The sequence below is a fragment of the Panulirus ornatus genome, chromosome 65 (genome assembly GCF_036320965.1).
Source record: "Panulirus ornatus isolate Po-2019 chromosome 65, ASM3632096v1, whole genome shotgun sequence".
In the NCBI taxonomy this organism is placed as follows: domain Eukaryota; kingdom Metazoa; phylum Arthropoda; class Malacostraca; order Decapoda; family Palinuridae; genus Panulirus; species Panulirus ornatus.
In genome coordinates, this window is record NC_092288.1 from 7,166,454 (window position 1) to 7,192,377 (window position 25,924).

General features: G+C 36.0%; 2 protein-coding genes across 2 annotated transcripts in view; one reads left to right on the forward strand and one right to left on the reverse strand.

Moving 5' to 3' along the window:
* Positions 1-14,552, forward strand: part of P5CDh1 (delta-1-Pyrroline-5-carboxylate dehydrogenase 1) — a 33,644-nt gene extending 19,092 nt beyond the window's left edge. Inside the window, exons 9-12 of the mRNA XM_071657752.1 lie at positions 1,061-1,239; positions 1,464-1,652; positions 3,186-3,304; positions 5,641-14,552. Of these exons, the coding sequence (XP_071513853.1) occupies positions 1,061-1,239; positions 1,464-1,652; positions 3,186-3,304; positions 5,641-5,753 (600 nt within the window). The 3' untranslated portion in view covers positions 5,754-14,552. The remainder of the gene's footprint in view (positions 1-1,060; positions 1,240-1,463; positions 1,653-3,185; positions 3,305-5,640) is intronic.
* A 4,911-nt stretch (positions 14,553-19,463) lies between these two features.
* On the reverse strand, positions 19,464-24,477 carry Cox11 (Cytochrome c oxidase copper chaperone COX11). Its single transcript, XM_071657683.1, has 4 exons — positions 23,949-24,477; positions 22,097-22,252; positions 21,331-21,498; positions 19,464-19,845 (listed from the first exon to the last, which is right to left on the reverse strand). The coding sequence occupies exons 1-4, from the start codon at positions 24,348-24,350 to the stop codon at positions 19,699-19,701; spliced, it is 873 nt and encodes a 290-aa protein (XP_071513784.1). The 5' UTR covers positions 24,351-24,477; the 3' UTR covers positions 19,464-19,698.
* Between the last annotated feature and the right edge of the window lie 1,447 nt (positions 24,478-25,924).

A 25,924-nucleotide genomic window follows, 5' to 3' on the forward strand; every position in this document is an offset into this window, starting at 1 on the left:
GGTTTAGCAACACGATGAGAGACAAGTTATTTGGAGTGTAAATTTGAACCGAGAAAACTAGGTGGAAGTAGAGTGTTGTAAATACCTGGGAGTGGATATGGCAGCAAATTGAATCATAGAAGCAGAAGTGAGCCATCGGTTGAGTGAGGGGACAAAGGATCTTGAGTGTATTGAGGAATATATGGAAAGAGAAGCCATTGTCTATGTGGGCAAAGATGGATGTTGGATAGTAGCTAGGCATGGGCTGTAGATTGCAAAATATAGAAGAGGGTAAATGTGTTGGCAATGAAATATTTGAGGACAATGTGTAGTGTGAGGACATTGACCATTATAAAGTTAATAATGTTAGAGAGAGGTGTGGTAATAAAAGGAGTTTGTATGAGGAAGCTGAGGGGAATGTTCTGAAATGGTTTGGACACATGGAAAGGATAACTAAGAGGATAGTCATATTGGATATAGAGGGAACAAAGTAAAGGGGAAACCATGGAGGTGGTGAAAAGATGGAGGGAAAGTAGCCAACTAACTTTTCATGTTTATGCATTAACAAGCAAGAGGGTTAAAGAATGAAAGCAGGCTTTTAGGAGGAGCTGAGTGCTTTGTAAGTCATAAAACTCAATACTTTTATGATAGGGGCACTATTTGAAAGTAATAACATGACACTGAAAACTTATACTGCTTATTCTTTCTGTGTTCTGTCAGTATTTATGTTGCCATCTACATTGAATGGATGAAGTGGGATTTAATTTTCCAGAGCTAGGGTTCTCATTCTTAACCTCAAAGGATGACTAGACTGGAATGCTGAATTCCCTAGGGTGAGATTAACTATATCAGAGAATTATTCTGTTTACCTCTTCTGCTGTCTGACTTTTCTTAAACTTTCAGCTGTATTATAAGCGATCATATGCTACACATCTTTCAATTTTTTCCTTAAATATTTGTCACATTTTCATCCTTAAGGCTATTTAATCTTCTAGTCCCTATATTGCTTCTGTGTTGTTGAGAGATACACATCTTTGTATATAATGCAGTTTACATAATCATTTTTTTTTCATCTTTGAAGGTGAAAGATAAGATGGTGGCCGTCCAAAAAGAATTGAAGGTTGGTGATGTCAAAGAGTTCGACTCCTTTATGTCTGCAGTAATTGATGCAAAAGCGTTTAAACGCATCAAGGGTTACATTGAACATGCCAATTCCTCTCCAAACCTTACAGTTTTGGCAGGTGGAAAATGTGATGATAGGTGAGTTTTCAACACATATATCTCGCTTGTTGACTCTAATAGAAAAGTGACGTGTATACTTCACAGAATACTTCATAGTAGTAAAAGAGATATTTTATCCCTAAGTTGACTAAATTGTTCATAGCTTTTTTTAAAATCTGGCTCATTACCTGCTTTCACCAATACTTGTCTTAAAACATATATCATATATTGAATGAAAACCTAGGTAAACTTATATCTTACAGTGTTGGTTATTTTGTGGAGCCAACGATTGTACAAACAACAGATCCAGATGATCGCATCATGACTGAAGAGATTTTTGGACCTGTCCTTACTGTTTATGTATATCCAGATGAAAAGGTGGATGAAATGATCACTCTTGCCAACACATCTACTCCATATGCACTGACAGGAGCTATATTTGGTCAGGATGAGTAAGTAATGTTAGTTACTTCAGTCAGATTTATCTTATATTTTTTAACATTTTGTTTTTACAATAATAGTGAAAAAAGTAAATGAGGGGTTAGAGTCCATGAGGGGAACAAACAAAATATATTTAATAGAAATGATGTACCAAATGATCCTCAAAACATTGTACAGGCATTGAAAATAATGTAAAACACATGCAGAAAATGATAGACTGGTATCTGCCTATTTGTCACATGCACATTTCTTTGGAACTCTGGGATAGGCTAGATAAGGTTTTATTGGAGTCAGTTTATTAGATTATCCTCTGTAGCATGGTCTTCGTTCTATCTACAGTCCAATGGTAACTTCAGTATGTGAAACATATTATCAAAATCATAAAGAAGGTACTTGTGTGTTAAATACAGAGGTTTTGAGAATTTGTGTCATATGATGGTGCTTGAAATTCTGGCTAATTTCATCGCTAGTCATTTTAGATTTAGATTTTTGTGTATTAGATGTAGGGTGACTTTTGGAACACATTATAAAAAAAGATGCCTCATAATACTGTATATTTATTAAATAAATGTTTTTTAGTGTCCGTTAAAAACCGTTAAAAAAATTCATTATAAGAGGCTCTGTTGAAAAAAAGTCTCTGTATCTTGAACAGGCTCACTTGTAGTAAGAGTACTTACCGGGTGCTTATGCATAGTGGTGACTGGTTCAAGTGGGCAAAATTGTAGAGATATACAAGTGGCAGTAGATGCATCCTTACTCTTTGAATGCTAACTGAGAACTGACATTGTGGGCAGTGTGGCATGTGCAGCATTGGCTCCCTGTAGGGCATGGCCAGCTGGGTTTGTGTTATATCATGACAGTTATGGAGACTTTTGCCATGGCCATCCCCTTGAGGGAGTTCCTAAAGGGAACAGGCATCAGGGATATAGGTATGTAGATAGATAGCTCATGTTATCATAAAAAGAATATGAGTAATTTAGGTGCCTATGCTATAGCAAGATCATTATGTAGAATTGCGCTATATTGTGAAACTACTGTATTTGAATTATATTACCTCATTATAGAACCATTACACTTCGGAGGTGTTGTTACCAGGGAAGTTATCAGATGGCAGTGGACATAGTTTGAAACTCCAGACAGACAGTTGTTAACATGGGAACCGAGAGATATTTTTTCATGGCTCTTGGGTAAAGTTGCACCCTGTGTATAACTGACATGAATCTTCCTTTTACTACTTTCATATTCTGGACCCAAAGGACTAAAGAATTGTTGGGAGATTTTTAAGGAGCAAAAATAGTTATTCAGCCTCAGTTGTAAACCCAAGTTGGATACCAGAAGATTTTGTTTATGTAGTTTATAAATGTTTAAAGTTTTTATTAGCAGCCATATTTGTTACATAGTATTGCCTCAAACTTAACCATTTTGGGAGTGTACAAAACTTAAGGAGGGCAGATTACCACATTTGACTACAAAGAAATATTACTGATATTTTTCATTTTCTAATATACTTAGGAGAATATGTTGATTTTTTTTTTAATGAACAGGTCATGGTTGGCCAAGGCAACAGATGCACTGAAGGATTCTGCAGGTAATTTCTACATTAATGATAAGTCAACTGGATCTGTAGTAGCACAGCAGCCATTTGGAGGAGCACGTATGTCAGGTAAGTTAGGAATTGTGGCATGTCACATTTTTGGAGTATTAACTTATTCAAGCATGTGTATGGTAGGCCATAATGTACCCAAAGCGGTACAGAAAGTTAATATGTTGAACTTGCTTTGGGACATTGTAATTACAGAAATGCACTTCTGTGAATTTTCAGGTTGCCTTCCTCTGACCCAGGTAGCTGTCTTTTCATTGCCTCTCACATGTAGACTGCTGGCATTCTGTCCATGCAGTCTCTCCTTGTTACATATAACACTCGACATCACTTAAGTCACACAACTCATTCTTCATAACTAAATTTTTTGCTGTGAGTGCTATGCACTAGCCCTACCTTCTGGCATAATGATAGTAGCAAGAGAAAGAAGTAGTAGGTAGGAACATTAGGTAGCAGAATTAGGTATGAATGGTAGGTAGGAACAATATGTAGGAGCATTCATTGGAAGTTATAGAAGGGAATGTTAGGTAGACACATTAGGTAGAAGAAGTCTGTTGCAATATTAGATTGGAGCCTTTGAAAACTGCTATGGAGTTGGCATCTGCTAGTGACCTATTAAGGGGGAGGCACTAAAGGCTAAAAAACAGCACTGGAGTTACCAGTTATGGAGACTTTTGCCGTGGCCATCCCCTTGAGGGAGTTTTCAAAGGGAAGAGACATAGATATAGATAGAGAAAGTAATGCATAGGTTAATATGAATACTTTAAAGGATTCCATCTTATCCTCTGTTGTTAGGTTATGTTGATTACTGAGATTAAACATGAAGTTAGAATGCAGTGCTGGAACACAGTATTACAAATTATTCTTTCCTATAAACTAAAAGGCACATGGAGATTCTACCGCACAGCAAGTCCTTGATATACATGAGTTGAATGTATTTGAAGATACGAGGGCATCCTTTTGATATCAGAAACTCATTGTATGTAAGTAAGGTTTGAAGTTATGTGATTTGAAAGTGTACTGTGTATACTTCAGAATTTTAATGCATTCTAGTGCCATGCTGTTTGTTGTTTCATTTATAAGATGCCTTTGAAAAATTAAGAAAAAAGGATTATATAGACTGAAAGAAAATTAAGAATGTTTGAAAGATCATATGCTTCAGTCATGATAATCACTCATGTCGACAGTGCAGGTGTCATAACGAAGACTCCTGCACTTGGATGCTCACACAATATCTTTACACTTTACGAACTGTGGTCCTGGCTTCTTGGGTCAGGAAGTAAGTTTACCCATTTTCATCCAAACATCAGGGCTTCAGACCCAGCTGTGCAGCCACCATGCTCGCTACACCTTGACCTCACACAAATATCTTAGTTGGATTCACCCCCACCCCAGCACATTAGTAGAGGAAGCAGACATAAGGAAGGCATTCAGCATTGTACCCTGACACATCTAAACACAAAAGACACTTTACACCACCTTCCACGACATTTATAAAATGTGGTTGACCGAGTAGTGTTTTCTCCAACCCTCATCACTCTCTTCTTGCCTGACTTCCAAATCACAACATGAAGGTCCTATCATATTTAGACAACCTCACAATCACATTACAACACCCAGACACCACAATTGCAACAACAAATGTAGGGCACTACATTACACAATAGAAACAATAGTTTACTCTGAACAGAAAGAAATATCTCTACATGAATTATCAGTCACTCTTTAGATTTATACAAAATTTTTCATTCTCTTTAGTTTTTGCCATAATTTTTGTAGTTTCAGTTTTTTATTATGCCACAGCTTAGCATAAGTGTCTAGGTATGAATGGTGATTTTAAGATTTTAGCATGTATAGTTTGAATACAAGCGATTTTAGAAGAAAAACCCATCCTTATGTTGTGTACTGTTTTAGAACATACTGAAGTGTAAGACAGTATACAGTAATATAATCTTTGTAGTGATATACCAACATAATAAAACTATATTCTATAACAACCTTACCTCTTGGTATAATGTTAGATGCTTGAGGGAGTTACAGAAGAGGCAGCAGGGGAAAAGCTGTATTGCAGGGTGCTGCTTGTCTGCCCTGCAATATCCTTGCATCTCTGCGCAGAATGACCATAAGCCCACAAAATGGACTTGGGCATATAGTCACTGCCATGAGATTCAGGGTCATCAGTCATGTACTCACTGTGTGATTCGCACTGTGATAAGTTATTGTCAAGTTCATCATCTCATGTATATAGTGAAAATTATCATCTGTGTGTGGTGTTGGTGTGGTGGTAGGAAAAGTTTAGATTACGAGTGAACGAAGGCCAAGTTTGTTGTAGCCAGTGTTGATAGGCTTGTATTTTTTTCATTTTGTTCTGAACTCTGAAAAAAAAATCATCATTCCAGGAACTAATGATAAGGCTGGAGGTTTGCAGTATGCCCTCAAGTGGACTTCACCCCAGGCCATCAAGCAGACAATGGTGCCACTTACAGATGTCAAATATCCTTACATGAAATAAGGTCAATGGTGTATCAGGAAGTTGTGGATGGTGTGAGGTTGATCACAGTTTGTCTTGTCTCTACATTTCATGCACCCTTCCCTCATAGCAGAATCAATAGAAAGCATTTTATCTTTTTTTTATAATGGGTAATTTTTTTAGGAGTTGAAGTAAATGCACATTAAGAGTCATAATGTGTTTCCTCTTATATGAACTGTTTATGTACAGAAGTTGGCTCAAGATAGCATGTTGAGCTCACTTGGAAAGAAAAATTAGCCTATACTGGAATGTGGACACCACTGGATGGATCCACAAACAGGTAAACAGCAGATTGATTATTGTGTTGGTCTTCCATTTGTAGGGATGATAAAGCTATTCATTCAGTTTTTAGACATCACATGTATGTAAGTGTGCATAAAGGTAATGTGTAAAACAAATTTCTTTTTATAAGATAGAGCTGCTTCTTTTCAGTAATCATAAGAATGCAAATCAGCATGAGGGTGTTGTGAAAGGAAATTTTATGCATAAAGTTAATGTTTAAAGGAATTTTCTTTTTATAAGATTAGAGCTTCATTTAGATAATCATGAGAATGTTAATCAGCATGAGGGTGATGTTAAAAGAAATTTTGTTAAGATAGAGCTCTGTACATCGTAATCTTTGTAATGAAGATAAGCATAGTTTTATTTTTTACTTTTTGTCTTTTTCAAATGATTCTTTAATATCTATCTTCATGTTTTATCATCCATAACAAATGAATGGAAAGGTGTATAGATGGTAGAAAGGAGAATTTCCAAAATTACTTGGTAATGGCAGAAAGTTTGTAGTAACTTATGTTAGGGTTCTACTAGTAAGAAATATAACACTGCAGTACAGTATACTTGAACTTCAGGTTTTATACCTTTAGATATTGCACATAGGACTTAGTAGTCAGATACATGATCAAGCCCTTAATTAGTAGGCACATAAATTTTATGGTCTTTCTGACACAGGATCTTTTTAAAGTAAAAGGAAAACAATTTCTCACTTAGGAAATGAAATAACATCTTATAAGAATGAGAGAACAGTAGAAGATTAAGTGAAATAGGCCTATCTTAACCCCATAGAAGGTGAAATTCATGGTGGGAGTTAATGCTGAGATAGCATTGGACACTACGCAGACTGAAGTGTCACCAACTTGCTTATATAGTGTTTTGATGCACTTGTTTTTCATTTTATCTTCAAGTAAAAGTTTTATTATTGTATAGATTATCATCTGGATCACTAGACTCCATGCTGCTAAGGAGCAAATATCACTGAATTTCACCAACACTTAGCAGTTGACTTTGAGATCCTCTCTATGCCTTGGCAGAAGAGTAACTGAAAAACTCGAGGAAAATTGTCATAAAAGGAGGCCTGAGGCATCTCATGCCACTACCATGGTTAAGCTGAAATTGAGTTGTGTCACAAAAGCATGGATCATATTTCTACATAAGTCCCCCTTTACAGAACACATAGATCTATGTGAGGTTGATTAAGGGTTAACTAGAATACACTAATAAAAAACTATAGTATGATCATCACTCCACTGAAATAGATTGTAACTCACTGAAAATGAGTTCTTTTAGGATATTGAGCCACTCCTTGCCAGTTGCAGAGAAAAAATACACAAGCTGTACATACAGAGGAGACCAGATTGCTTCTTCAGATCAAAATTTAATAAAACCAAATGGTGGCAGATATTTCACAGATTTTTTTTAAGCAAAGATGGCCCATTAGCTTCTCATAACCCTTTTGCTGCAGTTGGTTCCTATATAAACTGATCTTTTTTCTTTTCTTTCCAATGCAGCCAGAGTGTATGCAATTAAATTTTTTGTACTGGGCACCTCTTCCATAAGCTGAAATATACAGCCATTTATGCTTTTAGTGTCATCCCATGCATTGTTACCACATGCCACAGCTTAATTTTTTTTCTATATACTGCTCAGTCTTTGCAGAGACATTAAGAAGTCATGAACAAGATTTGCCTCCATGTGTAATAATATTAGATGCTGTGTCATTATTACGAGATGATCATTTGTTTGTGGAAAAATTTCCAGAAATACCACACATTTCACTAATATGTCTAAGAGTACTCCTGGAGCACCTCATATGCCAGGTAGCAGAACAGCACAAGTTATAGTGTGCATGGTAGATGTAAACAGTGTTTCATCCTTGTGAGTTGTTTTATAATTTTATGATCAAAAATTATGTCCCTGTTAGTCATAACACACTCATGAAGATGTTTTTTAGAATATTTATAATACTTTGTTGCTGTCTCCCACGTTAGCAAGGTAGCGTACAGAGACAGATGAAAGAATGGCCCAACCTACCCACGTACTCATGTATATACATGAACACCCACACACACACACATGTACCTATACATTTCAATGTATACATACATATACATACACAGGCATATACACATACATATTCATACATGCTGCCTGCATCCATTCCCGCCGCCAACCTGCCACACATGAAATGGCACCCCCCTCCCCCCACGCGTGTGCAAGGTAGCGCTAGGAAAAGACAACAAAGGCCACATTTGTTCACACTCACTGTACATTGGATATTAGGAGTGTTGCAGCAAAAGGGTTAATAATTTGAAACATGTTATTTTTAGTAGAATGAATATGGATATGAATGTAGTACATCCATAAGGAAATTGCATTGGGCACTTATTTACAGACAAAATTGCATGCTGTAACGACTTCTCAAACTCAAGCATAAATGGACAAGTACAAGCATGTGAAAAAGCTTTAAAACCCAGGCTAGTAAGTATTTTGAAACAAGTAATATGCAAGTGATGTAACACTAGCAGTTGCACTGAGTCACTGGTGAATATACAAAAAATGGCACATATTATTCTCAGCAAAACCATGTGCTTTTATTTTTTTTCCTTTGAAGCTGTACACAAGGGAAGTGTTAAGAAATATGTCAAAACAACTGAACTGAGGATATATTATACAGGAACAGTAAAAGAGTATTTATGTCACTTAGATTAAAACACTAAACCTTACTTAATGCAAGGACTAATTTTTAGTGTGATCATCCATGCTATCTGACAGCTTTTGAAGGACCATTCCCTGATCTTCCATGTTGTTATGCCTTAATGTGATAGCACACTAACACAATTTCCAATGATTTAGAAGCATCACATTGTAAATATTTCATAAGTGTCATTTTGTTTCCGAATAAAACAGACATAATATACAAATGTCCTATTTTTCAGACTAAGAAAGTCCATGTGTTAGAAATATTTTGTCTAACTTTTACCTAAGCCACTATTTCTTAGTTTAAGCCATATAATTCTTTTATGCCATAAGAATGTTTTTATACAATTAGAAACAATTCATTTTATGAAACTAAATCTTTGGAAACTGTTCATGAGTGCCATTACCAATATTCATAAAGATATTTTATTTTCTGTACACCATCATGTAAGGTAAGCTTGAAGTACTGTCATGTGAATTTAGCCACGTTCAGTATTTTACCAGTATTTTGATTCTTACATATCTATTTTGACAGAGGTTCTGATGAAAATCAAATGAGTTTGACTGATTACTGGGAAAGATTGTCATCCTGTCAGCATAAGCTGTACATAAGTAACACGTGAATGTTTCTCGTGGCATGATTGCAAATAATTCATTGACTATATGATGAACTGTATACTTTGTCTTAGGGTAGTGTTTTGATTGACTTTTCATTCATTAAGTCAGCTTAATTTGAATTTTATCTTCTGCTGGTGGTGACCCAACATTTTCTTCACATAGGGACATTATTTCAGTGCTGTATGTTATCCACTTTTTCCCTTTCATAGTTCTGCTCTGTTCAGTTTGTTCCATCACAATCACACATCACATACCTGTCCATTTGATAAAAAAAAAAAACATGGTTATTCAATACTATAAATCAAAAACTGCCAGTTTCCCCAGTTTTGTACTAACCCAAAAAGTAAGGATTTCGCCAAGACTCGTTACTTGAGGGGAAAGAAGTGGGGAATTTATAACAAAGTACTATGTAAGCAGAAACAATATTCCTTCAGAAAAGCATATTCAAGTAAAGGTAAACAATAATTAAATGCAAAAATAGTCGAATAAGGGCATAGAATTCAGTTTAGTTGTTTTTGTCGTAATGAAATGTCTTGTCCATAACAACTGTAACATTGCTTAACTAGTAGCAGTTCATAATCCTATAGCATTTTAAATCATAGGAATATTTCATTCCAATGTATTTTATAAGTATCTTGAATTAGGAGAGAGAATTCAGTAATTGAGCAGTTCCAGATACAGAGATTTTTAGGTCTTGATTTAGCTGTTTCATTAAAGACCATTATATAATGTAATTTTGTGTTATATATTAAAAAATCACTTCCAAGGAATAAGTTAGGAAAGAAGAAGTGTGTTATTGCACCTAATAATCAGTATAGATCTGGTTATAAAAGCATTTGATATGTGATGCATTTGACTAGATTTTCCAAAGTAACATTCCTCTCTTGTATCCAGCTTGAGAGATCATTTTTTAGTTCAGCTCAAAAATATTAATTGCATATACTTTTGCACAAATGAATTTATGGTTTCTTAGAATATTATTGTACTTTAGAAGGTAAAATGATGTATACTTTCTAGCATTTAGAAAGCCATCACAGAAAGGATATCTTTATTTTGTTTGGGAAACAACTGAAATCACATGTACACTTACTGGAATGTAGAATGTTCAGTGTGGGTTACCATGCTGAATGGTAACAGTACATTTTGAGCAGGTTTTGCACCAGACTTTGGTTGCCATGATTGTTCATACATAATGTGTGAGAAGAGAAATTATTTCAGTGTATCACTGAGTATAAACTGCTGGGAACCAGCCTTAGCAAGAGCAGAGTTTGTTTCTTGTACCACAAGATGCATTATCTTCAAGGCCTGACAGAGAAACTAATTTCTCAAGGCCTTGGAAGCAAATTACTGACTCTTATCTTACTAGATAATGCTTGTCATCTTTGTCTTATTCACAAGATTACTATCTACCTACCACCTTAAGCAGGGTTATTTATACCAAACCCTCAGTAAGGTTATATACATTTAACGAGTTTCCATGTAAATTATTTTCTCTTTGTAGCTGGATGTGGAGTGGTATTAAGGCTTTTGTAAAGCTATAATGTAAGATAATTTCTTATCGTATTTGAAAGATATAAATGAGAATACAGTATCTCTGAAAAGCAAGAACAAGTATAGAGTTAGTAAAATGCTGAAGGGGAATAAACAGTTTGGTTACCATGCTCACTTAAGTGTAAATGGAATATAGGCCTTCACAATTACTTGGAAATCATAGAAGTTATACCATGAAAGATTATAATATATATCTGCTGCATCAATCCCAGTGGTCATTAGCATTTGACTTTTTCATCCATGTTTGCTGTTTCCTGCATGAGATTGTGCTAGGAACAAAAATTAGCCACATCCACATCTAGCTGTTTTACATAATGCACCAAAACCAGAGCCCCTTATCTACAACCAGGCCCTACAGACCATTATGTGGTTTTGCTCAACCATGACATATACCTTGGTTCACCCCCTTTGACAGCACATCATCCCCTGTATACCATGTCACTCCAATTCACTCTATGCCTGACATGCCTCACATCTTCCTTCATGTTCAGGCCCTGAACTTCCAAACCATCTTTCACTTGATCCTGCCACTTCCCTCTTGGTTTCCTCATTTTCTTTGTTCCCTCCACCTCTAACATGTATACCCCTGTAGTCATTGTCTCCACTCATCCTTTCCATATGTTATACCATTTGAGCATAACCTTTTCAGCTCTCTCATACATACTATTCTCACTACTTACTTAACTCGTATCTCATATTTGATCACTGTTCCCCCACACCACATATAGTTCTCAGATGCTTCATTTCCAAAACTTCCACTGCTTGTCTCTACATTTTAGTCTAAGGTCCATGCTTCATATTCATACTGCACTGACAGAACTACTATACCTTGTCTTTTCTTTTTCCGCTTCATAATTCTCTCTTTATTTCAATTGAGGCCCAGTCTTGATGTGGACTTTTGTACGTGATTGGAGCCTTCAGCATAAAAAAGATATACCCATCTTTGTCTTTAAAAGCAGTGATCTCTATTTTCCATACAATCCTCAGTGTGCCCATGAGCTTTGGCCTCACACCCACCCAATGGCTCACTTCCTCTCATGGTTCCTTTTGCTGCCATATCCATTCCCACATATCAAAAACACTCCACTTTCTCAAAGTTCTCTCCAATCAAATTGACACATCAAGTAACCTTCTTTCTTCATTGCTAAAACTAATATCTGTGCTTTTCTTCACATTTACTTGTGAATTTATCCTTTTACATGCTTTAACAGTCTTAAGACACAATCTTCTGCAGTTTCTCTGTCAAAACATGTGAGCAGCATTATGTCATCAGCAAATAACAACTATCTTACTTCCCAGGCCCACACATCCCCAACAAACTGAAAACCTGCTCTTCTATCCAAGACCCATGCATTCACCTCCCTCTACATCCCATCCATTAACAAATTAAACAGCTATACTGACATCACACACCCTTTCCACAGATCTACCTTTAGCTGGAACCTCTCACCCTCCTCAGTTTTTACTACCACACATGCCTTACTCTTATGATAAAAACTGCTTTATTAGCAGTTCTCCTCTCTCACCATATATTAGCAATGCCTTCTACAGTGCTTTTCTATTATCCCTATCATACACTTTCTCTAGATCTATAAATGCCCCATATAAGTCATGTTTTTCTAAATGTTTACTGCATGCATTCTCCAAAGCAAACACTTGTTTGATGCATCCACCACTATCTGAAGCTTAGTGTGTGACGTCCCCTGTCATCACAGTCCAATACAACTTCCCAAGTACACTCGGCAAGCTTATACCTCTGTAATTTTAGCAGTCACTTCCAATCTTTTTTATGTCCAAACACATTTAGGCACCCAACCCTGAGCCTTTGAGGAGAGTGAGCACTATTTGCTTGGCTCCTTCCTCTGTTCCAAGATGTAGGTGTTGAAATTACAAGGAGGGGAGGGTTTCTGGCCCCCTGCTCATGCTTCTTTTAGTAGCCTTCTATGACATGCAGGGAATACATGAGAATAATTTTTTCTGTGTAACTTTCTCAGAAATATATCTTGCATACTACATTGGTTTTCCATAGGGAATCAGACAGACTAGATGTATCACAATTCTTATTTATATAATGGTACTTTATAGGTTATTATAAACTGGGCAGATTAAATTAATTTTTTTATATAACTACATAAAACATTTGTTACTATTGCTCATGTGAATCTGGCAAACCCATCTTTTTTTATTTTCATTGTTGCATCTCCAATTTCTTCTCATCCAATGTGATGCATTTTGAAATCTTCTCAGTTTAAATTATTGTTGTACTACTTTACACCAGTACGTACATAGTTTTTATATTTTGAGAAAGATATGCTTCATAGTGAAGGGCTCAGCACAAAGGATATTGAAAGTTTTGGTTTAATATAAGGTATAAAGAGCTGGTATGAAATTCAGTAAAATCAGAATGATTATTACCCAGCCATTTGCTCCATAAGTTTTACAGTAACTTAAATAAATGACCTTATGGTTTTACAAGTTAAAAAATCTCTTAGTTTAGTAATATTTCAGCAGTTACCATTCATATGCCTGCTTTCCCACCAAATCTCTCATTTAATGTTTTCATTCATTATTCAAACTTATGAAGGGATTCCTATATACCTTCATGTCTTACTGCATTGAAGAAAACTACCAGATTAATATTAAGCTTGATGCACATTATCATCTTGGCAGAAATTACCAAATTTACACTGTGCACAATGCAGGTTATTCAGCAATCTTACCAAGTTTACAATATACACAATGCTTGTTGCTCTGTGAAATTCTAGTATGTACATTATTAACTAGGACTAGACTCCTGGCAAGCAAATATTTGAAAAAGTATACATATTCACCAAATTGTGTGGTCTCACTACTGCTCTAGTCTTAGATTATGTAAGTAATGAAAGATGATGTTAGAAGTTTTGCCCATGTAAAATTTCCTTTGTAGTAGAAAAATAAGGAAAATTTGATGGATCTGTGTTTACATGTGTATGGGATGGACATGCACATGTGGTTTGATTAAACATGGGCATGTGTACACTTAACAAAATGATAATCCTCAATTAATATAAAAAAATAGTGTTGGGAAAATGTGGTGTTTTTACAAGGGAAGGTAGAGAAAGTATTAAACAAGAAGCTGTTATACAATTAAATCAATACTTCTTGGTTTCAGGAAATGGTAAGGATTATGAACATGCTTATTTATGAAAACCAAGTGAGTGAGCAGTTCATGAAGCAATTCCATTAAATGATGCTATGAAGATATGTTTGGTTAACTTTGGTAGTTGAATATGGTGAATGCAGTGTAAACTAGTTGCTCATAGATAAACACAAAATCACATTATAAAGTAGGTTTTTTTTTTTCTATTACAAGTGTGCAGTTTACATTTATTTTTCCAAAGAACTCTTATCATCATGAAAAACATTTAATTTAGATATTCAAGTACTGGTAACTGAATTATGTAATATGTCTTAATAGATTTGGATTACCAAATGTTTAGAAAAGGCTAGCAATTTATTCTGTGCCCTTGTGTGTAGATTCTGAATAACTTGAGCCACTATATATGAAGCATGTGAGAAACTGTTTCTGTAGCATATCTGTTGTGGCAGGGTATTGCATGAATCTTGCGAACAAGCTGAATAAACAGTTGAAAATTACATGTGTACCAGTTTATCCCATGATTTTTACTTGACAGAATTCACCAAAATGACTCGATATGAGTTTTGCTTGCAATTTATAAGTAATTTCACAACCTGATCAAGCATCTGTGATGATATTTTCTTGGGAAGCCCAGCTCTATGCAAAGGATAATTCTGATTTATCAGATACTTATATATCACTCTTATTCCTAATCCCATGGGATGGATCAGGTATATTTGGCTTATGAAATTACTCCATTATTTTAATTTCTCATACAACTCATCTTTAATGTCTTCAACCAGCCTTAACCACCTTCCCACAATGCTAGTGGCAACAGACAACACCAAAGCATTCAACACCGTTCCCGTCATACTTTCTTGTAAGTGACATTTGAGACCACATACCACAAAGCCTCACTTCAGAGATCCTAAAGCTCAACAATGGAGTCTCTAGGAAAGTTCTTGCTCAAGCAGTCATGTGGTCCACAGTCAACCTATGTGTTCACCCATCCCTAAGTCTTGTTGGTAAGTGAAATGGGCACCTGACTCTTAACTAATTAACGTTCGTAAGATATCTTACCAGTTTGCTCGAGTCTTTATGATTTCCTTCTGGGTAAATTAGGTACTGTATCTCTAGCTTCTTGGTTGTTTTATGGTCTACGACATCCTTGCTGTTTACGTTAAGAAAACTTTATTCATTATCATTTCGGCCTATAAGACGTATTTTAGTTATGAGAGGTTGATCTGGTAAGAGCACTAGGGTGAAATGAATGAGTCCCTCTGGTTTGCTATAAGACTGTTCTTATTTTGTCAGTTTTTCTTCTACGAGCTCCATTGAACGTAAGCAATTTTCATTATATATAATAATCGGGTATAATTCAGCTATTCTTGAGGGGCTGATATCCCCCCCCCCCTTTTCTCAACCCGTTTGTGATTAAAATAATCTTAAGGAAAAATGAAATTGAAAAATAGAATCGCCCCCCAAAAAACGTTCGCCCACGACTTGCAACTCCATCTTGGTTGCGCCAGCAGCGGCAGTCCTCCGTGCCATGCTGTGTACTTTGCACTTCGTGTTTACTTTTGTAAGATAAGACCATTCTTCTCGAGTTATCTTCTCAGAATCTCCAAGATGTGTGACTGACAAACGCCCGAGTGTTTCTGACAAGATGAAAAGCTGGAGAAGTGTTTCATTGGAGGTTAGAAGAACGAAAGGTGGTTGGATGCAAGTGAACATGTTGATATCGCCAGGCCCTTCATGTTCCTCCATCATAAGTAAGAACGAGTAGAAAGAGCCATTTGAAACTTAGTACGCAGACAGTGTGACTCAAAGCTTGAAGTACGACGAAGATGACTCTTACAAGAAGTGAGTTGACGAAAAACATGAAACATTAAACATGGACTTGGATCCAAAACAGACACCACATTCCACTGAGTACCTTAATTATTCATCAGGTCAAGCCTCTTTATGAAGGCGGAAGTGTAGGCGAGAGTCAAGGATGGCGTGAGTAGCTTTTACATTATAATAGAGTGGTAACGCAGCAAGTGCAATAGTTGAGGCGGCTGAGTGCAGCCATGTTGAAGACCATCACTGAACGAGGCAGTTATAGGCACCTGAACGGGTCTTCGGTGAAGAGAGACACACGTTTGTGTAATGGTAGAAGCGGATGCCGGTAAGAGCGTTTCTTCCAAGGAAGGACGCAGTACCTACTGGGGGGTTTCAAGGCAGCTAAAGATCGCCCAGCTTATCTACTCAGTGGGAAAACAGCAGGCAGTTCCATGCTCAACAAGCCTTTGTTGATGTATCACTACGACACACCCATGGCTACTCAAAAGATTCTTTTCAAGGATTGGTAGAGGTCTCTGTCGTGTTGTGAGGGATTATGGTGCCAAGAATGAATTCCCCCACAAGGTATTGCTCATCTTTGACCTTACCTCTGGTCACCCAGTGAGCCTAGATGACCTGTCTGATCATAATCAAGTAATTTTTCATATTATCACCCAACACCAACAACGCTGCTGTAGCTACTAGACTAGGGAGTTGTATCCATGTTCAAGGCATATTATCCATGTCACACCTTCCACCTCGTCACGGAAACAAGGGAGACCAAACCTACCATAAGAGCTTTTTGGCATGGCTGTAATATTATGAATGCTGTGGATAACAATGACATGTTAAGGAAGAAAGTCCCAGCCTCTATCGTGAATGGGGTGTGTGTGTGTGACGAAAAGTCTAGCCTAAATGTGTCGACGATTTATGGTGGATTTCAGCAGCAGCTTCCTGCCATTCGCTGCCATCTCATTGGATTGACTTAATAATTAGGATTTGTGCCACTGTAAAAGAGGACATCTTGGGACTATTAGAGTCACTGGGGAAAGATTTGCCAAATGAGGATCTCGCGTCACTACAAGAACAGGATTGTGAATAGCATTGTCAGAACCTGTGAAAGCATTTTTTTTTTTTTTTATAAAAGGTGAAGTTTTAATGAGAACGATCCAAACTGGTAGCAGAGCCACCTCTTCGTTATGATAAATAGCAGAGCCACCTCTTCGTTATGATAAATAACAGAGCCACCTCGTTATGATAAATAGCAGAGCCACCTCTTCGTTATGATGAATATATTTCCATGAACAAGCTGAGGGTCTGTTATAGATGTGTACTGTTAACATTGGGCAGATAAGAGACAACTCTTACATGAAGAACATGTTTGTCATGGCTCACTTGGTACGTCCTCCATTTCAACTATCTTCAAGTGAAGTCTTCTACCAGCTTGGGTAAGTGTTAATTCTAACCATATTTACCCCTAAAGATACCTTCACTGATTTCGTTACTGTTACATTAGATTGAGAATTTCAAGAGAAATTTTTTTTTCCTATGTAAATGAAGGAAATAATTTTGAACGAGAAAAGAATATTATTTAAGTATGAGGTGTCGAGAGCACCAGGGATGGGCGTAATTACCACCGCCAACAATATTCACGCGAGGCGAGAACACAGTGCAAACGGGTGCCAGTTATTTCTATATGGTTACCAAGTTACCAAGAAAGTATTTGCAGAAACGTATTACCATCTATCTTCTGAGAGTGCGAAAAGAGAAAGATTATTCACTTTAATGACCGTAATTATTACATTTGATCATTTTTGCACTTGTAAATTTTCATAAACAGAACGTCTTTGCATTTGTCATATTTTTCTTTATTTAAAGTGTAATATATTTATAATTAAAAGGAAAATTCACTTTTCATATGCTTATGATTGATAAATTTCCTACAAAATTTCATTATTCGTATGCTTATAATTATAGTAATGTTATTTACTTTTTATGTTTGTATTAGTCATCATTTGCTAAATTTCGAAATCATCTTGAGTTTCCATGTCAGTTCAATTAAGGTTTATCTCTTCACATGCCATTTATCATCATCTAAATACTACATTGTTCTAAGAAAACGGAGTTAGCACTCACGTTTTCCCATGGATTTCTGGCAGAATAAGAGGGTGGGTGACCTTCGATAATCGTCTTGATATACAAGTGGAGTAACCATAGTTCATGTAAGAATCATACAGTTCACTAAGACTTGTATTTTTCCATTTACATGTTGGAGGAAATTTCACAAACTTCCATCACAACTTCTGACAATGTTTGTTTGGGGTTCAAAGTACATCCATTAGTTCGGGGTGATAAAAGCAATGAAGTCGGGGTAGTCATTGGCGCTTCGTATATGAACGTACAACTCGGTGAATCCTGGATGTTATAACATCAAAATCCAATAAATGGAAAGCATGATCTCATTATTCACCCAATTCTACTACATGCAGGCCGAGGTGCTGTCAATTCAGCCTTAGAACTCATTAAACTCATTGAGTTCGAAAGGTTTAGAGCCACTGTTCTTTTCATTATAAATTTGTAGAACTTTTTTTTTGTCAGGTTAGAATTCTTGTCATGGGAAATATATTCCATTACAGCGCAATTATATATATGCGAGATAACTGAATACGTGGTAACGTTGGCCAGCTCTGACCTGGGTCATTTATTTGATAAGATAATGAAGTCTGGCGGATTTTCATGCTCATACCACATTCATCCACTTAAAAACTTAAGTGCAATATGCAGGCCGTAAATATAACCCACAGTCTATTGGTCCCCAGCGTGTAAATTTACTTTACAGTCTACAAAGGGTTAAAGTTTAAAATCCGTGTGGTACTGTATAAAATTAGTTGTGCAAGCTTCTTTTCATTCATTATATATCAATTATGAAATAATATGGCCCCCCAAGAAATTTTTAGAACTTACATAACTTCGATTTACCTGTTATTCTTTTTTTTTTTTTTTTTTAGTCGTTTTCTCCAGGAAAGCATCCAAGATGTGTAATAAGCTATACTTGTAATAGTATTGTAGATCTACATTTGGATTGGGTAAAGGGTTAATATTTGGTTGGTTTTGAGAACAGTGTCCCTTTTTTGTGTGATATAATTTGTCTGATTTGTTACATTTATTATAATCTAAGATCATGTGGTGTCATGTCTCAAGTTTATAGAAATAAATTGGAATTTTTTAAGATATGTAATCATAAAATTGATAGGGTGGAACTTTTGTACTTCAGTGGTGGGGTGTCCTGTTCTTTAACATGAATTGCAGAGATAAACATAAATGTTTCACATGAAGCAGAATGCAACAAGTACACTTGTAAAATACTGTGTTTGTCTGTATCACCTCATCCCACTTTCTTTTTTTTAATCATCCGCTTCTCAATTGTTTTGTGATGTTTCCAATGGACATCTTGTTAGTTCATTAAAAATTACAGTCTTCAATTAGGATACCACTCTGAAATATACTGTCTTACCTTTCTCATATTTGCTTTCTGGCAGTAACAGAACTTCCTATGTTTACACAGTTATTTCATAATACCTGCCATCTTTTGTAATAAAACCTGGTTTTCACATTAACTTTTTAATTCAAACATGTAAGTATTTACAACATAAAAATATACACAAATCATTTGTTTAAAACTGCTGGATCATCAGCCAATAAACATTTTGCATATACAAAATAAATTAACTTGTCTCAACAGTTTTGTCTACAATTCATGTTTTTGTATATCAATTAAAGGTTTCTTAAACTTCATTTAAGTTCTACCTCGAAAATATGGGCACTGGTAGCTGAATACCCTCATGAGGCCGAAAAGTTGGGCACTGGTAGCTGAATACCTTCACGAGCCTCAAAAAATGTGTATGATAAAGTCAAAATATCCACATTTTCCATCTTTGGGTCTTCAGCAAACTCAGGATCTATGTAGAAGAAGACAGGCATGTGTACCTGAAAAATAATTGGAGAGCTACTATTACTAAAGTTTTTTCTTGTCTTGCGATGAATTGTAAATTTCAACTAAATTTTATTTCTTTTTATTGTACAAAGTAGCATATTTCTTCAGATTCCCCACTTGAAACCCCTTTTATATATATGCGACCATATCTCATGTTCCACCACTCATGTTTACTAATTTTTTTACAGGTTATGATGAAAAATTTTACAAGACGAGCATTAGATCAATAGATCATATTCAAAGTGTTAGAGAGAATAATATTTCAATCATGCTGAGAGCATTTACTAGACTATGGCCTTGAAACAGCACATGGGAGGAACAGAGATCAACAGTTAATGTCTCCCCTCCATCACCATCTGGGACTAGTCTCACAGTAAGTTGATTTTAGTTTGTTTTTTTAACATACTTTTGAATCTGTTTTGGTGTATTGTATATTCCTGGTACTGTGTACATGTAATATGGGCCTTTTGACACACTGTTTGTTAGTGGTTAGAATCTAAACAGTTGCACAGCTGCAATGGGGTTGGAGCTGGGAGTGCCCATGACCACAAGAAATGGGTTAAATATCAAAATCATGGTGCACTTAAACAGTCTTCATAGCTTATACTTCCCCTTTACTACGTATCACAGCTGTGTTATCTTGAGATTCTCCTTCCGAGACACTCCTTTTTAATATCACAAATCTGTTTCCCCAGTTTTCTCTACTGAGACTCCTTCTACACATCATAACTTAAGGTGCTGTTCTTGGGACTCTCTCTTGCACATAATCATGGTACATTTCTGCAGATTCCCTTGTTGAGACACTCCTTTTGGGTATCACAATCATGTTATATTCCAGTGTTTGCAGCCCCAACTTCATCCAGTTACAAGGAAATACAGTGGTTTTCGTAATAGAAACCTAGGGTATTTAGGAGGCAATCTTGTATCTTAAGAGTTAGTTACCAGTGGTATGCAACTGCTCAACTTTGATGACTAATAGCATATTGGAAGAGGATTTGTGCATTATGTAGTGGCTGGAAAAAACTGTCCCTTTGCCCTAGGGGAACACAACTTGTACAGTGTGCCATGGCAGTGGCTTGGCCTGCCAAATCCAAAGAGATGATGTAGTGGGCTATGCATTTCAGTCTGCAAAAGCTCTGATCCTTCCTAAATGGGTCAACCTTCCACTCAGATGGACAAGCATGATAGAGAACACAAAGTGTCCAACCAGACTGATAATACATATGTAACATAAGATGAGAAAGAGGGTCAGGAAGGACATCCTAGTTTTAGTTAAAAGTGATGCAAGTGGCAATATCTGTGGTGCTGATGTGGTCAATGGATGAACTGTCACACTGTGATTATTACAGACTACAGTTCCCCCCAAAAATGCAGATATGTGAAGCATTTTACGAAATCGTGGTATTACAAAGTGAAAATTATTCCATTTGGCCACGAAGTAGAGTGTTAAATTGTATTGAATATAAATAAATACAAACCTCCTCATGGGGATTGAGCTGCTGCTCTTCAAAGCAGAAGCACTGGATTTTGTTGAAGTACTGGCCAGCATCAAAAGGAATAACATTATATGTTGATATACCAATCACAGGACGATCCATGGGATTCCGAGCAGTGTAGAATGCAAGTGCTGTCTCTCCAGGATGAACCTACCAAACACATAGTATCATAAATGAGAATAAGCACTAGTTGCCCATAAGTTGTGTTCAGTACACAGTAAGGAAAATTTCATGATCAAAAAGTAATATATAGAAATCTTCATATCTTACTTCAATATTCTCATAATATTCGTTTCACACATTTCACACACCTACCTGAGATTTTGCCAAAATGGTGGGTCTATTGCATTGCATAATAATAAATGGAGGTCAAATGAGGATTTCTTCGTAAAAAACAACCATATTACTTTCATTTGCATTCATATTCACCTTTCTTTTTTATACAATCTACAATACTCCACCATTGTTTTTTGTATTTTTTTTTCAATTCTGGTGATGATGTCTTCATAAAAAAAGGTTATGTTAGAGTCTAAAAATATGGCATACTTGGGGAATGATTTAAATCAGAATGAAGTTCCTTCTCAATTGGTGAGTTTGAAATGTCTCACTCCACTGCTTTTAATCTAATAATACTTCAAAAGAAAGCAAATAAGCTAAGTTTTACTCTTCTGCATTTCTCTCTCATAAACGTCAATTCCTACACACCAACTCTTCTATCTTATCATATCCCCTGGTAAAAGTATCTCACCTTAATCTCTCTCTGTTGTGGCTTGAAGTTCCATGTCATAGATGCTGCAGTGTCTGCATTAAAACGAACTCTAATAACCCGATCTTTAACCATGTCCATAGTCTCTACTTTTTCTGCATTGTGTCCTTCTTGCACAGTTCCTCCATAACTATAGGCCTGGTAGAGTAGAAATATTTGTAAAAGATGAACATATCACTGATTATAGGTTAAGTAAAACTTCTTAAGTGTTAACACTCTCTCCAAGATGAAACATATATGATTTTCTTAAATCTCAGGAGTTATGAATCTCATAACTATCAGGGAAGCTTTTTAAGTTATTTGGATGTTCAATTTAGTTACTAATATTAGTCAGGGTCTCATAAAACTTAATACAGCTGTTTACAGAAGTAATTTTGAGAGTAGTGACTACTTTTAATTCAGAAATATACGTACATTAGATAACACAAAACATCTCATAGCAGTAATTAAGGAAATTTTTTCTATGAAAGAAATTCATATTCATGAAGGTAAAGGATATTTCATTATAAACATATCATTGTTTTAGGGAGGTGGTAAAACTGATGAGGGTATTTAGTCATTTGTGTAAATCACTAAAACTGGTGTTGAGAATACATTTTTCTTCCTTTTGAGAGATTGAAAGGATTAGAATAACTAAAAACTTATCAGTCATCATTATTATTAAGTTGGGTATTATGTATAACTCAAGGGGAGATACTGCCTCTCATTATCTTGCTTTGGATATGCCCTTAACTACTCAGCTGTTGAGGTATGAGCATTTAGTGCTTTTCAGTCTGTATTTTTAATGACTGACCTTCTCCAAAATCCAAAAGGATTGAACAAGATATCGTTTCCCAAAAATAAGAAATTCAAGAGGATTACAGAAAGATTTGTGAAATATGCCAGTAATCTATAAGAGTGGTTGATTAATGGAAATTATTGGGTAATACTTCACACATACAGTTACACATATTTATATCATCGAGGATAGCACATAAAGTGATTAAAAACACTCAGTTCTAATTTGGTCCTCATAATACATTCAGAAAGCTTGATAGTAAAAAGAAGGCACGAATAATGCAATTGAAGTCGATACAAAATTAAGATTACTGCATAACTATAAAACTACTAATAATGAACTGAGAACAGTTACTGGTATTAGCCTCAGTTAGAAATTAATTACAAAGAGCTTTAAAAGCACTTATTTAGCACCCATCTTATTCCTTAAAAACATATGACATTTAACTGATGGGGAAGATTGTTTAACAAAACTATGCTGGTACACATATTTGAACTCGACAAAACCTCTTACTCTAGATAACGTGCATGATAAATAACTAGCTCTTGTTCCATGCCTTTGCTGATATGTACAATTTCAACTTTACATTTCATATAGCTTGGATCACTATCATTTATGAAGTTATACATATATATTATACATATTTTAACTGTTCTCTGTATTTTACGGGCAGAATACCACTATCCTAAATTGATCAAAGCTAATATCACTTGTAAATGGAGTGTTATATATATAGTATATTCTTATTTTTCATAACCTGCCTTCAGTCATGACATGAATGCCTTGGATTTCGTGGATTTTATGGAGGCTGAGGCTACTTGAGTAATGCTTACTGCTACACAGTGGGATGGAGAGTGTAAAACAGAATCATAAAAATACATAAATTGAAGTAGCACCCTGTTAACATAAACAAATTAATTAATTGGTCTTCTACCGTACTACAAGTGTATTTCACCGATACCACGACAGTTCTCTGGGGTTTTAGAGAATTCCATATTTCCAGAAGACCCAGATTTAACCAATATATTCTTTAAATCTAAGACAATTTATAATTACCTGACAAAATATTCTGTAGAGAGGTACTGCTGCATAGCTAAGCCCAAGTGCAAGTACTCCAACTGCAGCTACGTAGTAAAGAGTCGACCTAGTGCCAGGATTGACAAAGTTAGTTTTCGTATTATCTGTAACATCCTCCTCCTCTGCCCTCTGACATCGTAGAACTCCAGCACTAAATAATCGCACCGGTGGCAACACTGTCACCGGTTTGCAGCCGACAACTCTTTTAAGAATGTTAAAACAAGTCGTAATTTCTCCGACAGACACCGTACGGTACCCTCGACAGAGAAGCATTTGCTGGCACATCAACTTGCTTCCATTAGGTAGGACCCTGTGTAGCCTGTACGATTGACCTCCAGCCCCACAGCACAGTGCCGCAAATTTTCTAAATGGCAGATACATCGTTAGTCCAATTTTGGTCTCATTAACGATCCAAGTTCGTCTCTCAGTGATCAGCCTGACATGCCGTAGTAGTTGCCTTGGACAGTTACATCACAAATGGTTTGTTGACATTTACGGTCGTTCTTCTCCCATCCACTGGGCAGTCGCAAACTTTTAAGGTATTTTAGGTTTTAAGATTTAGGGTTGGTTTTGTGTCCATTAAGATTTAGGGTTGGTTTTGTGCCATTCAGGCTGCAATGAAGAAATTTTGATATTTTTATTAGCAAATACTTTGTATTGTGAAAATCAGAGTGATTTAACGACGACCAGTTTCACAGTACCGCTGTTAACGTAATGGAACGTTCTTGAAACATATTCGAAATAAATGTTTAGTAACGTTTATTTGTAATTTAAATGACAGAATGTATATATATATATATATATATATATATATATATATATTTTTTTTTTTCATACTATTCGCCATTTCCCGCGATAGCGAGGTAGCGTTAAGAACAGAGGACTGGGCCTTTGAGGGAATATCCTCACCTGGCCCTCTTCTCTGTTCCTTCTTTTGGAAAATTAAAAAAAAAAACGAGAGGGGAGGATTTCCAGCCCCCCGCTCCCTTCCCTTTTAGTCGCCTTCTACGACACGCAGGGAATACGTGGGAAGTATTCTTTCTCCCCTATCCCCAGGGAATATATATATATATATATATATATATATATATATATATATATATATATATAATGATTTCGTCGAATTGGTGAAGACAGGAAGCTATTAGCACGCATGAGTATATGCTATTGGGCAAACAAGAAAAATCAAACTAGAACCATGAAGTCGAAATTATGGGAGCAAATATAGAGTAAGAGTTGGTTGGTTGATAAGTTTATTGAGACACTATAGTACAATATAACAAAAGAATGCAGAGACACAGGTCATCCCCACCCTATTCCATTACTTTCCCACTTTTCTTTTGCATACTGTCTACAAATACTGCACCTTTCAATTTTTCGCCCTATTACCGTTATGCTATTAAAGTACTTTACATTTTTTCTAAGTTTCGTGCTTTATTTCATCATAATGTACTTTGGTTCATACATTTTTAGAACTATTCATTGGTTACATCATCAGTAGGGTTTAAGACCTCAATAGATTTTGATCATTTCACCCCTCACTCTCTTTCATGATGGGCAAATTCAAGGCTTTTAGGTTTTCCCCGTAACTCATCTCTTAATTTTGGTACTGCACCATCTTTGTTGCCTTACTCTGGGCCCTTCACTGTCAGCTCTTTGTTCTTCCGGAAAGCATATTTTAATTTTGGTCTAATGTAGGATGTGGACAGCTTGTTGTCCCCTACACAATTCTGCCAATGTTCTCTAATTTTGTTACCAGTCTGATTTAGGTCGTTGCTTTTCTTTGTACCCTCTCAACCAGTTCTTTGTGCTTCTGTGAGACCAGACTTGTGAGAGATGATCCAGTTTTATGAAATTTGTAGTGAATAGTGTAAAGAAATTGCCTCTATCCTTATAATTGAATGCATTTCTTTTATTTGCTATTATGTTGCCTATTTTACAATGTTCTTAATGTG

Bases quoted from the DNA above. Each gene is read 5' to 3' on its own strand.
- Cox11 (XM_071657683.1), bottom strand. From the start codon at position 24,350: ATGTATCTGCCATTTAGAAAATTTGCGGCACTGTGCTGTGGGGCTGGA. The intron at 22,253-23,948 runs GTAATTATAAAT...CTACTCTACCAG, and splicing joins TCTACAGAATATTTTGTCAG to GCCTATAGTTATGGAGGAAC. The intron at 21,499-22,096 runs GTGAGATACTTT...TGTGTTTGGTAG, and splicing joins CACAACAGAGAGAGATTAAG to GTTCATCCTGGAGAGACAGC.